General features: G+C 39.7%; 1 protein-coding gene across 1 annotated transcript in view; it reads left to right on the plus strand.

Moving 5' to 3' along the window:
• The window catches only part of CCBE1 (collagen and calcium binding EGF domains 1), a 271,184-nt gene that overhangs the window by 213,775 nt on the left and 39,508 nt on the right, over positions 1–17,901 (plus strand). Inside the window, exon 3 of the mRNA XM_063456828.1 lies at positions 17,443–17,495. Within this exon, the coding sequence (XP_063312898.1) occupies positions 17,443–17,495 (53 nt within the window). The remainder of the gene's footprint in view (positions 1–17,442; positions 17,496–17,901) is intronic.

Here is a 17,901-nt window from a genome sequence, read left to right on the forward strand (position 1 = left end):
ATGAGGGCCTGGGGGAACTGTGCCAGATCCCCCTCTATTGGATTAGTGACTGGGCAACAATGGATGTTTATTAGACATGGCTCTAACTATTGCAGGGTGATTGGGACTATCCTGCAGAAATCGGGACTGCTGGGATGCCTGCTCACAGTCTGTACCAAGAGTTTTATTGCTGTGTGTCTATGTGAAACACTTTGCTACATAAAGCATTCTGAACTTGCAGAAAAGAGGAACAGGTTTTGGGTTACGGAGAGGGTATTTCACTCTGAAGGAATGTATACAAGTTGGACATTTTCCCTTTATTAGGCAGGTCAACCTTTTTTTTTCCTGGCCAGTGCCCTTTGTACAAATATATATTTTTTTCTGGGTAAAGTCTGAACTTAAAACCACAATAGAAAAAAAATAGTTTACCTAACCGACAAACATGAGGTTTAAATAACAGACAGATTTTGATCACTTAAAATTACATTTTGATTTTGTATATTTTTCTGCAAAAAGCCTTTGAAGATATCGCGGTTTCCAAATATACCTTGTTAAATCACTACCGCTGAGCCCACGCCATCCTTCACTGAAACAAAGTACATTTTTATAGAAATTACATTTGTGTGGTACTGGAACCTCTCATCTCAGTCCAATAACGCACCCTACCAAGAAGGACTACACAAACACAAATCCTTCCTACGCATCTGAGTTTCTAGAAAAAGGAATTATGCAAGTCAGGGCCGTCTTTATTATTGATTGGACCCTGGGCAAAGCATTTGCTTGGGCCCCCTGGATCCTGCTCTCCCTTCTCCCTTGCATTCAATCACGCCCTCCTCCCTTGCATGCAATCACGCCATCCACCCCAATGCAGTGTTGGAACGAAAGTAAAGAGGTGCAATCGTTTTTTGGGGCCCCCCTAATGCAAGGGTGACAAAAAGGTAGATCACCATCTGTCGTGCAACTCCAACAATGCATTGACAGTTGAGATGAACCATTTACCCATGTTTGCAGGTTTATATTTAGCACTGAGCAGTGTTTGTGTGTTTGAATGTAAGCATGTTTTTGTATGGAGTATGTTTCTGTAAATGTAGGGATTTTCTTGTATGTGGTGTTGTATGTGGTGTTTCTTGTATGTGGCGTTTGAATGCAAGCATGTAATTATGTGTAGTGTTGGTTTTTGAATGCAGGGGTGTGTTTGTATTTAATTTTGATGTTTAACACAGAAGTGTGTTTGTATCTAGTGTTGATCAGAGGCGGCTCTCTAATTAGGCGGTTTAGGCGGCCGCCTAAGGCCTCGCGCTAGAAGGGGCCTCGCGGCCGCCTAAACCGTATAATTAGAGAGCCGCTGCAGGGCTCTCTTTCCCAGTAAAAAAAAAAAAATAATAAACACTTTAAAGCCGGCCGGCGGCCGCATTAAGATTGCCGCGGCGCCGGCGCTATTAAAAGATGAAACCCTCTCACATGGGTTTCATCCGTGCAGGAGTGAGTCCCCTCCCCTCCTCCTGCACACTTCCTGGTAATCGGCCAATCCGCGATGCCGATGACGTCACGACGCGACAACGTCATGACGTAACCCCTCCCTGCATTCCCCCGCCTGCGGTACCAAGAAGAAGAGAGAAGAGTAGCTGCTGCTGAAGAAAACAGAGCAGAGGAGAAGAGAGAAAACGGAGAAAACGGACGGACTCAGGAGAGCAGAGGAGAAGAGAGAAAAAGGTAAGGAGAGCAAAGTAAAATAAATTAAAGGGGAAGGGAAGGAGAGCAAAGGAAAATTAAATTAAAGGGAAAGGAAAGGAGACCAAAGAAAATAAATTAAAGGGGAAGGGAAGGAAAGCAAATTAAAATAAATTAAAGGGAAAGGGTAGGAGAGCAAAAGAAAATAAATTAAAGGGGAAGGGAAGGAGAGCAAAGGAAAATTAAATTAAAGGGAAAGGAAAGGAGAGCAAAAGAAAATTAAATTAAAGGGAAAGGAAAGGAGAGCAAAAGAAAATTAAATTAAAGGGAAAGGAAAGGAGAGCAAAAGAAAATTAAATTAAAGGGAAAGGAAAGGAGAGCAAAAGAAAATTAAATTACCCCTCCCCCCCCCCCCCCATCTTTCCACAGAATAATGGTGGTATATCATGACAATATTACTTAACAATTTTAAATATTATTAATATAATAATTTATTATAATATATTATCATAATTATATAAATTATTATCATTAAAGGAAAACTCCAGTGCCAGGAAAACAATCAGTTTTCCTGGCACTGGAGGTACCCTCTCCCTCCCACCCCCCAATACCCGGTTACTGAAGGGGTGAAAACCCCTTCAGTCACTTACCTGAGGCAGTGACGATGTCCCTGGTCGCTGTCTCCTCCTCCGCGCCGCTCCTCCTACTGTCTCCGTCGGCCGGTGGGTGAGACTGATCCCGCCCACTGGCCGAGGAGACCTAATGCGCATGCGCGGCAATGCCACGCATGCCCATTAGCGCTCCCCATAGGAAAGCATTGAAAAATATTTTCAATGCTTTCCTATGAGGAAATGAGTGACGCTGGAGGTCCTCACACAGCATGAGGACGTCCAGCGACGCTCTAGCACAGATAATCTGTGCTATGAAGGAGGAAGTGACCTCTAGTGGCTGTCTTGGAGAGGTGGAGTTAACCCTGCAAGGTAATTATTGCAGTTTATAAAAAACTGCAATAATTACACTTGCAGGGTTAAGAGTAGTGGGAGTTGGCACCCAGACCACTCCAATGAGCAGTGGTCTGGGTGCCTGGAGTGTCCCTTTAATAATATATTAACTCCTTGGCTGACATCAAAATTGAAGATCTCAGCCAATCCGATGCTTTCCTATGGGAAAGCATTGTGATTGACTGAGATCATCAGTTTAGATTATGTTAGCCAATTGGGCGGATCCGGCGCTGACGGACTTGTGCAGCTATAGAAATTAGGTACGTTTTTACTTCATTGGGGGTGTGGGGGCTAAATAGTTAAACACAATAGGGTCAGGAATACACATTTGTGCTCCTGATACTGTAGTGTTCTTTTAATACACTGTTGACAACTTTATTTCAGTTTTAGGAGACATCAACAAGAATAACTAAGTAGTCAGCCACAAACCTTTTATCTATACCCAATGTTTGTATATAGGTATTTTGTAGAATCATTTATTAACAAAAATAAGTTTGTTAATAGTGAGATTATGAGGTTTATTAATGTTTGCCTTAAAATATGCAATTTATACAGTTAATTTTAATATCAGCTGCTTATTTTTTATTTTTAGCGCGTGTGGCGGGGGGGAGGGGAGGGGGGCCTCATATTTGATTTTCGCCTAAGGCCTCAAAAAGTCTAGAGCCGCCTCTGGTGTTGATGTTTCAGCGCAGGACTCTGTTTGTAGTGTTGAAGTTTGAATGCATGGGTGTATTTGTGTGTTGTGTTGGCATGTGAATGCTGAGATGTATGCACATATACACGTACACACACACACACACACACACACACACACACACACTGAAACACATGCAGATGCACAGATATACACACTGACACCCAGATAAAGTCACACAGACTGACACACAGATACACAAACTGACACACATGCAGATACACACACACACACACACACACCAATATACACACTGACATATACACACATAGATACACATACTGATAACATACAGATACACGGAAATACACAATGACAACATACATACACACAGATACACATCCTGACACATATACACACACTGACACACTGACAGATACACACACAGTCTACATACAGATACACACATATATAAACAATGACACATACACAGATACACAGACACATATAGTGATAGACATGCTGACACACACAGATATATGCTGACAGACATACTTATACAGTTACACACAGACATACTGAAAGACATGCTGACACATTCACCGACACACACATACACTGACATACTGATATATACAGACATACTGATACAGACATGCGTACACACACAGCCATACTGACACACACACATAGACACATACACTTACAGCCATACCAACACACACATACTGACAAGCATATTGACACACATTCACAGACATAGACATTCTGGCACACACACACTGACAGACACACTGACAGACACACATATACTGACAGACATACTGACATACAGACATATACTGACAGACATTCACAGACACACAAACACAAACTGACAGACATACTGACACACTATGACAGACATACTGACATACAGGATAGACGCAGGTTTTTGGCAGAGTATAGGGGCCTGGATGAGACATACTTGTTTATTAGTGAGGATTGGATAGGTAGCACTGGATTGACCTGTTAATCGAGGAGGAGGTCAAGCGAGACTTGGCACTGGAGAAAAGCTGAGTTATTTAATTTCATTTTTTATATATATATATATATTTATATATATATATATATATATATACACACATATATAGAAGTAGATGAATCCTTGCACTCACGCTCTCAGTAAATGTTGGCCGGGTGCTTGTAATCCAGGGAATAGCATATAATTGTAGATAGTTATCAGCACTCACGGACTTGGTAAAGTTAAGACTTACAGTTTATTGAATTTCCATATTAAAAGATCAACGTTTCAGTTCCCACTGGAACTTTCATCAGGATCAGGCATACATTAATAAACGATTAAATGTGCATTTATATACATAAGATGTGAGTGTAATTATATGTATATTATTATTTTTTTACACATGGGGCCCTGACATGACAATTGGCATCAGCACTGTAGAGTTAGACTATGTATATCCTAATGCTACAGTGTTCCTTTAAAATGACACTTACACTGACGATATAATTGTTGTGATACGTTTTACTGTTTTGAAACACTAATATTTGTGTTCAGTGAAGTCTCCCGAGTATAACAGTACCCCCCATGTACAGGTTTTATGGTGTTTTCAAAAGTTACAGAGTCAAATATAAGGCTTGCGTTTCAGTTTTTAACAATGAAATTCGCCATATTGGTTACGTTGTCTTTGAGACGGTAAGGTAGCCCAGGAATGAAAATTACCCCCATGATGGCATACCATTTGCAATAGTAGACAACCCAAAGTATTGCAAATGGGGTATGTCCAGTGTTTTTTAGAAGCCACTTAGTCACAAACACTGGCCAAAGGAGAGGAGAGCACTGATTTGTGTGTCATCTGCATAGATGTGATATTGTAAGCCAAATAATAACTATATAAAATAATAACAACTATATAATAAATTAATAATCATTGTTTAGTTCTGCTATTTAGACCTTAAGTTTGATGTTTACTCTGAATACTCACTTTAGTTAATACCCCTGTAAGACATAGGTGGAGTTTTAGTATATTTGCAGATTCTCTAATGGCTGTTTATAGTCTCTCACTCAATCAGAATCTTGTTTGTATATAAAATCATGGCCTATTGCTGTACCTTTCATTCACTACCTATACAGCAAAGGTTATCAGTCTGTGACCCTAACAGCTCCCATGCTTCACATAGGGGCTAACTGTCATAAAACATGTCATATAAAATGTTCACCCTTTTCCCAGATAGGAATTCTCATATACACATGGGTGGCACTTCTTGAGAAAGACTTGCTCAAAGTTCGGGGCATTTTCTTTGGTATTTGTTTAGCTCTAATCTCCGCATTCTGTGATGTTCCATTTGACTGACATGTAATCTGGTGTATATATGTGTACTTTCTACAGTAGCATTGTTTGTATATTGATTTGACTTTTTGATTCATGTGAACACTATATTTAACCTATGATTTCATTGAACATTGATTTTTTTTTGTATACATGAGACTGTTACTATAGAGGTGATGTACTATTATAAGTACATATAGTATAAATATTGTTGATTTCTCTGATCCGAATAGGGCACATACTATATCCCTATGATGCTCCTTTATTTTATCTAGGCCTAGTAGGGTTTATGTTAGCATGGGAGAAAGATCTACATGAGCAATATTATTTGGAGGGATGCTTCAACATCTAGTTTGCTCTTAAAGAAGTGATGCAATGCTCCAACCATCTGGAGGATCATAACAAGATAGTCTATAGAGTCGATCCAAACAGCAAAAAAACAAACAAAATTTTGTTAGCAAGTCTGTGGGGGTACTTTAACAAAAATCTTGTGGCATTGGCCCAAATTGCATACATTTTGGCAGGATACTCATTTTCTAATAAAAAAAACGACCAATCAATAATTTGTTCTTAGTTTATTAAAAAACAATCCCTTTTCAGCAGGATTGATAGGGTTATGATAAGCCATATTTTACTGGCTGCTACATTCGGTAATACCTAGAAACTGGAAATCCCATCTATTAAGGAATTCCTGTATCTAGTATTTGAAAACAAAAAGTATGAATTAGCCCTTAGACGGTCATCTTTATTGTTAGACCAGTGTTGGAACATCTGTCCTTGGTGATCACCAGAATTCTCTGCAATGGCTTTGGAATTTTATCCAGACTGTACCACCCCCCAGTGATCTCGGAGACGCTCAATGAGAGACCATACAAAGGAGTCAATTTAAAAAATGTCTGATGTTTATTGAACGGAAAAAAAGCTTATAAGGCAAACGCAATAAATGGAATTTCCAAGGCGGAATATCATAAATTACCAATCAAATATTGACAACTATTAACTGACATCATGAAAAGCTTGTGCAGAGAGCATGATATGGACAGGCAGCCATTCATTGTTCCTAAGCGTATCTAAGGGGACCAGTCATAGGTGGGGTATTCCTAATAGCGGGACGGTCACTTGCAAATCTAAGTATGTGGTGGTGTCTTTGCAACATACAAAATTGTTAGCTCATTATTTATACACAAAGGTTTTCATCTTTTCAACTAGTTAAAAGTTTGTTGGAATAATTGGCAAGATATTAAAAAAATTGTGTACTCTTTGTAGAAAAAGTACTTACGACCAAATTTAAATTGTTATAATGGTGTATAAATTACCAGTCATAATATAGACTAAATAATAACACACCTATTTTGAGTTATTTTTATATGTATTTATTTTTAGCATTTCTATTATCTTTTTGTCAAAACAAGTACACTGTTTGAAAAAAAATATGTGGATGGATACTCCCCTTTAATTTTTTTTTTCTTACCCCTTTTTATTATTGTTCATACTGTTGCTTATAATAACTTTTTAAAATATTCTTTAATAAAAACTATATGAAAACATTACATATGTAATTTATTTGTGTGCTCCTGTGTTAAATTTGTATTGTATATTGTTTCCCCTATTTGGAGACGTTTCCCCGAACGTAGACATACGCACCAGAGAATTCCCTGAACATAGACCAGTTCTCTAACGTGGGGAATCCCTTGAATCCCCACGCTAGAGAGCTGGTCGTAAGTGCGAGTCGTTGTAAAACAGGTAGGTCATAAAGTGAGGACCACCTGTCCTGTAGTAACTTTTATTTTTTACTTTTCTTGGGGGTCTGACTGTCTGTCTCCTCACTGCTTCCCCAGAATGCACTGTGCTAATATCATGATGATGTCAATAAAACTTTACAAACCTGTAACATTTGTCATGTGGCAGTATAAAGATTTTTAAGTTAGAAATCGGAGTTTCAAGAAACATCATATAGCCTCATAAAAGGGACTATTTAAAAAAAAAAAAATACCTTAGAGATACATTTATAATACTGAATAAAGAAATATCACACTGTAAAATAATGAAGAAGGCAACTAAAGAATTAGTTTTTTTAATGTGTGCAGATGTCTCTCTATGTAACAGCTGCTCATCGTGACCTGGCAAATTCAGGGTCTTTCTAGATTTTAATATAATTTCTCCATGTGGTGGTCACCTGTGAAGCAGACATTTATAAAGGAAGTGATTTGTGGGTGGTTTAAGAGAATTACTTCTTCTACTGAAGGAGTCCGTGAGTCTACCAGTAATAGGAAGCAGATTCCCCCGTAAGTGATAGATTTTGATATGAATGTGCATATTTGGAACTTAGAATTTTTATTTTCTTCCTGGTAAATCAGTGGTTTTGGATTACTGGACGATTACCTTTGAAACTCTTTTATTTGACTGATGTTCATATCATCAAATCCTGTGATGAATTGTTAGTCATCTGTACAACGAGTCCTGCAAGTAGCAAATAATTCCTTACACATCAATACAATTATTGACATTCAAGCAATTGCATTTATTTCAGTAATAACTTGTGTGAGGAGACAAAAGAAAACTCTAAAAGCTGTCTAAAATAAAAAAAAAAATTGTACAATGTTATGTAGGTAACTTCTTTATAAAAGCATTTATTAAAACCATAATGACAGTCTTGTTGCTACTGAATTTGGTAGCACGTTTAGCACGTCATAAGCTTGTTAAAAAAAATAGTATTCAGGTTTAGCAGTATCCATCATGGAAAATAATTCAATAAATTAACTGTACTACCATACTAAAGCACTGAATGGCTCAAAGTTTAAGGAGTATTGTGTATAATGTTTGGGAACTCCATTGCCATGATTCCCAGACAGCACACAGGCTTATTTATACATTTTACTCTCTGTATGCTGAGTGATTGTCATAGGAAAACTGCAGCATGTGGAAGGCAAGATGGATTCATTGAAGTATCAGGAAATACTAGGAGAAAATGTCATGCTGTCTGTGAGGAAGTTGAAGCTTGGGCATCATTGGTCCTTCCAACAAGACAATTATCCCAATCATACCTCAAATTCCACCACGGTTTGGTTGCAGAAGTCCTGGAAAATTGTAGAGTGGCCATCACAGTCACTCGACATGAACCCCATAGAAAATCTCTGGTGGGGTTTGAAGACACTCAACAAATCCCTAGCCAGTTCAGATATTTCAAGTGTTTCAGCTTCAAGCACATCTGGGGCAATTAATGAAGCCTTTGATTAGTTACATCAGGTATGTTTGAGACAATTGTTTTGTATAATTGTGCTGTTGTGAGGGATTCTATTCAGGGGCTTGAATAATTTTGAGAATTGAGAAGTCATAATAAGTTGCATTTTTAGTTGAATTTGGGGAAACCACTTGAAGCAAGTGTTATGTTAATTTTGTTTGATGTGTTCATTGCAAATAGCTGACAGTCTGTAAATTTTGACAATAAACCTGATTTTCAATTGGGCTTGAATAATTTTTATTACAACTGTAGATGCACAGTGTCCAAGCTTCTGCTGCCCGGCTCTCACATAATTTAACTCTCTACACCCATCAGTCACAACATTAAAACCACCTTCCTAATATCGTTTAGGCCCCCCTTGTGCTGCCAAAACAGCTCTTGTGCATCATGGCAATGACTCCACAAGGCCTCTGAACATGTCCTGTGGTATTTAGCAGCAGATCCTTTAAGTCCTGCATCTTGTGAGGTGGGGTTTCCATGGATCGAATTTGCTGTTCCAGCGCATTACACAAATGCTCAATCAGCATGGGCGTCCGCGGGGGGGGGGTTAAGAGCTTTTGCTGCTATTTTTGGTTTGTGTGAGAATACACTGCAATACCGGCGCCGGCCAGTAGTGACTGTTGAAAGGCAGGAAGCTACAGCTTATCCCTGCCTCTCGCTCATGACTGAAACCGCAGGGGAGCAGCACAGAGGCAGCCTACAGAGCAGGTAAGTGAGGGATGGGGGGCACTATTACCCCCTCACCATTACCCCCCTTCACTATCACCCCCCCTCACACCCTCAGCATCACCCCCCTCACCAACCTCAGCATTACCCCCTCACCATCACCCCCCTCACCACCCTCATCATTACCCCCCCTTCACTATCACCCCCCCTCACCACCCTCAGCATTACCCCCCTTCACTATCACCCCCCTCACCACCCTCAGCATTACCCCCCTTCACTATCACCCCCCCTTCACTATAACCCCCTCTCACCACCCTCAGCATTACCCCCCTCACTATCACCCCCCTCACCACCCTCAGCATTACCCCCTCAGCATTACCCCCTCACCACCCTCAGCATTACCCCCTCACCATCACCCCCCTCACCACCCTCATCATTACCCCCATTCACTATCACCCCCCCTCACCACCCTCAGCATTACCCCCCTTCACTATCACCCCCCTCACCACCCTCAGCATTACCCCCCTTCACTATCACCCCCCCTTCACTATAACCCCCTCTCACCACCCTCAGCATTACCCCCCTCACTATCACCCCCCTCACCACCCTCAGCATTACCCCCTCAGCATTACCCCCTCACCACCCTCAGCATTACCCCCTCACTATTACCCCCCCTCACACCCTCGGCATTACCCCCATAACACGCTCAGCATCACCCCCTCACTATTACCCCCCCTCACACCCTCAGCATCACCCCCTCACTATCACCACCCTCACCACCCTCAGCATTACCCCCTCACTATCACCACCCTCAGCATTACCCCCTTCACTATCACCCCCCTCACCACCCTCAGCATTACCCTCTCACTATCACCACCCTCAGCATTAACCACATCATAAGGCTTTGGTACCTGGGCCTGGCAGGGAAACTTTGGACCTTCTCATCTCCCCAGGTAAATATCAGTGTTAATGTGTTCACTTTAATTTACTGAGTGTCAGGAAACACAGAGTGCCGCTGATTGGCTAGAGGGTCAGCTGACACTCTAAGCCAGTCAGTAGCTCCCCATTCATGAAAACGTAAAAATGTTTATGAATCGGGAACTAGCGATTGGCTTAGAGCGTCAGCTGACCATTCTAGCCAATCAGCTGCACCCATGCCTGACGTCAATCTGCACTTCCTGACACTCCGTTTAAGAAGCTGAATACTACTGAGCGACCTGGAGAGCTGGAGGAAGCCTTTAGGGGTTAACCATTTGAGAGTGCCCAGGGGCCTCCTTGCATCATAGCATTTTCATTTAGTTGAAGTTGTTATGGGGACTGGAATGTTCCTTCAATTTGATTAAAGGAACACTATATTGTCAGGAATACAAACATATATTCCTGACATCGTAGTTGTAAAAAAGCTATTCACCCTGGCTTTATGTGAAAATGACTACGCTCCTTGACACTGTCAAAAAGGGACCAAGCATGGATGTCATTACAATTATTCCCCCCCCCCTGGAAAAATACCTGCGGACGCCCATGTCAATCAGATTGACATCTTGAACTCTGAACATCTTGAACTCTGTCATGTTCCTCAAAACATCCCTGAACAATATTTCCAGTATGGCATGGTGCACTTTTCTTCAGAAAGTGGCCGCTGCCATTAGGAAACATCATTGCCATGAAGGGGTTTGGATGGTCTGCAACAATCTCTAGGTATGTGGTATATGTCCAAGTACTAACCACATTAATGCCAGGACAAAGGTTCTGGGAACATTGTCCAGAGTATAAAACTGTCTGTGCCATCACTTTCCCAGGTAATGTACACACATGCACCCAACCATCCATCCACCCGATCTAAAAAAATACATGATTCACAATAACAGGCAACCTTTTTCCATTGCTCAATGGTCCAGTTCTGACGCACACATACCCATTAAAGGCACTTTCTACGGTGGACAGGGGTCATCATGGGCACTCTTAACAGTCTTCGGCTATGCAGCTCCATACCCAGCAAAAGCACTGTGTGTTCTGGCATCTTTCTTTCATGGCCAGAATTATTAATTGTTCAGAAATCTGAGCTCCTCTGTGTGATTGGACCAGACGGGCTAGCCAATGAGTCTTGAGCACCCATGACCCTGATGCCAGTTAACTGGTTGTCCTTCTTTGCACCACTTTTGGTAGGTACTAACTACTGCATACTGGGAAAACCCCACAAAATGTGCCAGTTTGGAGATGCTCTGTTCCAGTCATCTAGCCACCACTATTTGGCCCTTGACAAAGTCAATCAAATCTTTTTGCTTGCCCATTTCCTGCTTCCAACACATGAAATTCAAGAATGGACTATTCACTTTCTGCCTTATATATCCTCACCTCTTGACAGGTGTCATTGTACCACTATTGAAAACAAACAAACTAACTTAATCCAAACATTTGGACTGTAGATTTGTCTTCAGTGACTGTTGATTAAGTTGAGGGTAATTCTTCATTAGCTGCAGAGGCCAGTATATATATTAATAACTGGTTATATTCAACAAACAAAATGTGAATTTTTGGACATAGAGTTCCCCTTTATGGCCAAAACAGACAAATTAAAAAAAAAACCAATAACAAAAACAAAAACCCTTTAGTTCTGCTATGTTATAAGTGGCTACTTTGGCCTTGAGCAAGTCACAGCTTTTGGAATAACTTTGTGTGTCTAATGTAAACCGTTTGAATCAGCATTAGACATGAGTATAAGGTTATTTTTACCAGAAGATTTGATACTGATCTCTTACCATTTAATGGAAAATCAAGCAAAACCAAAACCTTTGAACTTCGAAATAACATGGAATTGTAATTATCGCTGTATAAAAGTTTAAAGTGCTGTTAAAATAACAAAACCTTTTTTCTTAACGCTCTAAGCTGACTCCTACGCAAGTGTTTCATTTGCCTTGTTGATAAGAGGATTTCGTTGGGTGCACTGACACCTAATTTTAACACACTCCGTCCATATTTTTGGCTTGAGACTTGCTGTCAGATGGACTTCTTGGTCCAGATGGAATGTATAATTCAGTCATTGGTTTTAATATCTTTGTTAAAGCAGCTCTGTTGTTTATTTTTCTATGTGTTCTATATAAAGCATGTCCTAATTCCCCCTCCCCCCTTTTTGTATGTACCATAAATTGAGGTCAGCTGAAATGCCAGCGCATTCCCAGCTTTGGGCAGAGGATACTATTTCTCAGGTGCCGCCATTTTAGAAAATTGAAGGTGGCAGCTCCCTGAAAAATGACCCTGAGGGATCTGTATTCCGTCAGTAACGGTGAGTGAAGCCAGTTCCAGGGTCTTAAAATGGTTGGAGGGCATCAGGTGGCCATAGGATCAGTATTGTAACAGAGCCACTTTAAGGGGTTAAAAAGGGCTTGGATGTTTATTTGCATAAACAGAATATTCAAGCATATAGTTGATATGTATGTAAACAGGTTGTGGAACCAAAGAGAAATCTGATTGCCGTTATGGAGTCAAGCAGGAATTTGATCCCTTTTTGAAAGAATTGGTTTCCAGGTTGAATTTGATGGATTTAAGTCTTTTTTCCAACCTATATTACTATGACACTATGTTAATAAGGAATTCTGGGATTGAGTAACTCCCTGGGTTATTCACTAAACGCCACATAAAATACCAAGCTGTGACTATAGTGGAGTTGAAAAAGGTTTTGCAATTTTGCAAATTTAAAGGAAACAAGAAAAAGAGGACAAATATAATGTAGTAGATTAGTAATTCATTGTAGAATAAAGGGAATTGCACTTACAGTGAGTGCAGCTGTTTTTTAGCTCCAAATGATACGACTGGGTGATATAATCCTCGTCTGTGAATATGAACTTGGTATCTTGGTCCAATGGGGGCGGTTTAGGTATATAGAAAGAAAGTAAGCAATGACACAAATAGTGTAGTATTTTAGGTACATTAAAGTGGAGTTGATATATTCAAAGTGCACACTCACATTTTTGGAGCCTTTAAGTGGCTCCTAGTGAATAGCATTGAGTGGGATGATCCCTACTCTTGAATATATGTACGTTTCCCACTCTTGGATTTATGTGGTACAAATTATCACCGTGGTGTATATAGATAAAACAATAATTAACATACATTGCTCACTGTATAGAAAAACAAATTAAAATAACAAGAAATGTACTGTAGGTGGTATATTACCCACCAAAGAAAATGATGTCCAAATGTCAGGATGACAACAGGAAGGTCCAAAGGTAGTAAAATTACACTAATTTTATTGAAAAAGAGCTAGTAAACAGGCTTTTTCAAAGTAGAACTAAACGTTGTTAAGTTTTTTCACTGAAATTCCAACACTTACAAGAGATATACAGAGACAAAGTAGGGACTACATTGCTTTTGTATTTCTCCTCCGTCTGACTTTCTTAGACTCAGGCCGGAGTCTAGGTTTCAATCCCGACAGCCATCACCAGTCACCAGACAGCTGGAAGGAATTAGAGGAATCCACGGTCTTGCGGGATACTTCATAGATCGCAATGCTGTACTCTCGCGAATGCACAAGAGGAAAGCAGTAATGTTGACAGACCAAGAAGGGCAGCACCCATAAAAGACAGTCTGAGTTTCTGGTTTTGTATGTTTATTAATACATACTAAAACAGACACCTTTATTATAGGTAGATATTTTGTATTTATATATATATGGAAATGCAATGTGTTCATGTGTACGTTCACACCTGTTTGTGTTTTGTTTTCTAATGTAAATTATTTTGTTTCATAGAACTATGCCTATATCTAATAAAAAGTTTAGTATTAAAGGGACACTATAGTCACCTGAACAACTTTAGCTTAATGAAGCAGTTTTGGTGTATAGAACATGCCCCTGCAGCCTCACTGCTCAATCCTCTGCCATTTAGGAGTTAAATCCCTTTGTTTATGAACCCTAGTCACACCTCCCTGCATGTGATTTGCACAGCCTTCCATAAACACTTCCTGTAAAGAGAGCCCTATTTAGGCTTTCTTTATTGCAAGTTCTGTTTAATTAAGATTTTCGTATCCCCTGTATGTTAATAGCTTGCTAGACCCTGCAAGAGCCTTGTGTATGTGATTAAAGTTCAATTTAGAGATTGAGATACAATTATTTAAGGTAAATTACATCTGTTTGAAAGTGAAACCAGTTTTTTTTTCCCATGCAGGCTCTGTCAATCATAGCCAGGGGAGGTGTGGCTAGGGCTGCATAAACAGAAACAAAGTGATTTAACTCCTAAATGACAGTGAATTGAGCAGTGAAATTACAGGGGAATGATCTATACACTAAAACTGCTTTATTTAGCTAAAGTAATTTAGGTGACTATAGTGTTCCTTTAACTAAGATTTTTATTTGTATTTTTTTGTTATAAATAAATGACCATATGAGGCATAATAGGGGTAATTGCTTTTTAAGTGGTGAAAAACCTAGTTATTCGGCAAAATGCATTTGTTTCATTTTTACACAACAGGCAAACTAAATGTAGGATAGTAGAAATGCACCAGCTAAAATCACAAGAAAATGTGAATTTTTTTTTTTCCAAATTATACTATCTAGATATAATTTGCAAATCATTTGTCCGTCACAGCAACTTACTGTTTAATATATAAACCTGAATCTTACTTCATTGTTTCTTTGTAATATGTGAAAAAAATAATACTATTTGAAAGAACTGGCACAAATAGGTTATGTTATTGGTGTTATTTACAACAGCCCTGAGTATACAACAGCCCTGTTATACTCTTACTACCAGGATTATTCTCTAAAGTGAGAATTCATAGTAAATGTAAGGCAAGAATAGCTGAACTGTAAGCTTTGCTGGCTTAGAATTCTCACTTTTAGTAAATTACCCTGTATATGTCTTAGTATCCAGTAATTGAGAGGGTTCCTTTGATGGTCTTGATGGTAAGGTATGTCTTTTTGCTGATGATACTAAGATATGTAACAAGGTTGATGTTCCAGGAGGGATAAGCCAAATGGAAAATGATTTAGGTAAACTAGAAAAATGGTCAGAGTTGTGGCAACTGACATTTAATGTGGATAAGTGCAAGATAATGCATCTTGGACGTAAAATCCCAAGGGCAGAGTACAGAATATTTGATAGAGTCCTAACCTCAACATCTGAGGAAAGGGATTTAGGGGTGATTATTTCTGATGACTTAAAGGTAGGCAGACAATGTAATATAGCAGCAGGAAATGCTAGCAGAATGCTTGGTTGTATAGGGAGAGGCATTAGCAGTATAAAGAGGGAAGTGCTCATGCCATTGTACAGAACACTGGTGAGACCTCACTTGGAGTATAGTACACAGTACTGGAGACCGTATCTTCAGAAGGATATTGATACCTTAGAGAGAGTTCAGAGAAGGGCTACTAAACTGGTTCATGGATTGCAGGATAAAACTTACCAGGAAAGGTTAAAGGATCTTAACATGTATAGCTTGGAGGAAAGACGAGACAAGGGGGATATGAAACATTTAAATACATAAAGGGAATCAACACAGTAAAGGAGGAGACTATATTTAAAAGAAGAAAAACTACCACAACAAGAGGACATAGTCTTAAATTAGAGGGGCAAAGGTTTAAAAATAATATCCAGAAGTTTTACTTTACTGAGAGGGTAGTGGATGCATGGAATAGCCTTCCAGCTGAAGGGGTAGAGGTTAACACAGTAAAGGAGTTTAAGCATGCGTGGTATAGGCATAAGGCTATCTTAACTATAAGATAAGGCCAGGGACTAATGGAAGTATTTAGAAAATTGGGCAGACTAGATGGGCCGAATGGTTCTTATCTGCCGTCACATTCTATGTTTCTATTTTTCCCCATTGCCCAGCTCCTCCAATAATTGTATTGACCAGCAATAGACCTAATAGATGCAACTGAACCTTTGTTAACAGTGGATTACTGCACCTGACATGCACTGAGGACACTACTGTTCACAATGCATAGCTACCCCACTGTGCACTGAAACAAGATGCTCTGGATACACTGTTGTATGCAATCAGGGCTGCCATCAGAAATTTTGGGGCCCCTTACACAGTTCAAGGCCAGGGCCTTGCGGTCTGTCCCCAACTCTGCTCACAGGACCCACCTGGAAGTCAACATACAGTGATATACGTGAATACAAAAGGATACACACACACATATAGAGACACACACTCACTGATACATAAATACAAACTGTCTCACACTCTTGGATATCTACAGGCGCTCGGTAGGGCTCCTTCTCCTGCAACGTCATGGTAATCTGGGAATCTAATGCACATGTACAGCGTGCACCGCAAGCGCAGTAAGCTTTACCCATACAAGGTTTTTTTTCAAAATGCTGGACATCGTCAAGCAAGCAACGTCTAGCATCGTTCAGGAAGCGCCTCTCGTGGCTGTCTGGTAAACAGTCAATAGAGGCAATCTTAACCCTGCACGGTAAACATTGCAGTTTCTCTACGCCTGGTTAAGGGGACAGGGGCACTGCACCCATTCCACTTCAATAAGATGAAGTGGTCTGGGTGCCTATTGTGTCCATTTAACAAACAAAAATAGCAAGATAATAATGTTAAGGTAGAAGTGGATCTATGGGTTTTGCAATGTTTATCTATAATAAAAAAAAAATTAATTGAGTGATTTACTTTTTATGCCATATTACCCTGATACAGCCAGAGTATGCAATGCAAATTAGTTTGATTCCCATGATCCCATGCACACAAGAGCAGCTTTTTCATCAATATTAAAGGAATAGCTGGGTACACAGGATTTTCTAACCAGATGTCTTAGCATGCACAAGCGCACCAGAGCATTGTGGGTAGATGTCGTGCATTGTCATGGAAGCTCACTTTACTCAGAAAAGTGACAGTTCCTCTATAAGTAATATTTTATCCCTTTCATGTATCTTGTGTTTGTTATTGATATGTTTCTTTATTTTTGTCTTGTAGGAAAAAATGCTGCAAAGGATACAAATTTGTGCTTGGTCAATGCATTCCAGAAGGTATGTATTCTGTTAATTTTCTTTGTAAACTTTTTGATTGAAAGATCAGGAAGTTGTATTCCTTGTCTCCCCGATCCCGTTCTAAATCTAATATGTGTTGAACAAGAATAAGTGTAGTTGTTAAAGTGGGATGCTAATGCCAGTTTATTGTCCGCACTAACAGCTTGAATAAGACAGATAAAATGAGAATAACATTTACCAAAAATAAATGTAAATTCTGAGCAATGTCACCACGAGGATGTGAATATGAATCCAAAAATTGTACAATTAAAGGAACCCTTTGACAGTGGGGGAAATGCTGACATTTGACAAATGTTTGCATCATATCACTCATTAAAGGACCACTATAGGCACCCAGACCACTTCAGCTTAATGAAGTGGTCTGGGTGGCAGGTCCATCTAGAAT

This window comes from Pelobates fuscus, chromosome 5, assembly GCF_036172605.1.
Source record: "Pelobates fuscus isolate aPelFus1 chromosome 5, aPelFus1.pri, whole genome shotgun sequence".
Lineage (NCBI taxonomy): Eukaryota > Metazoa > Chordata > Amphibia > Anura > Pelobatidae > Pelobates > Pelobates fuscus.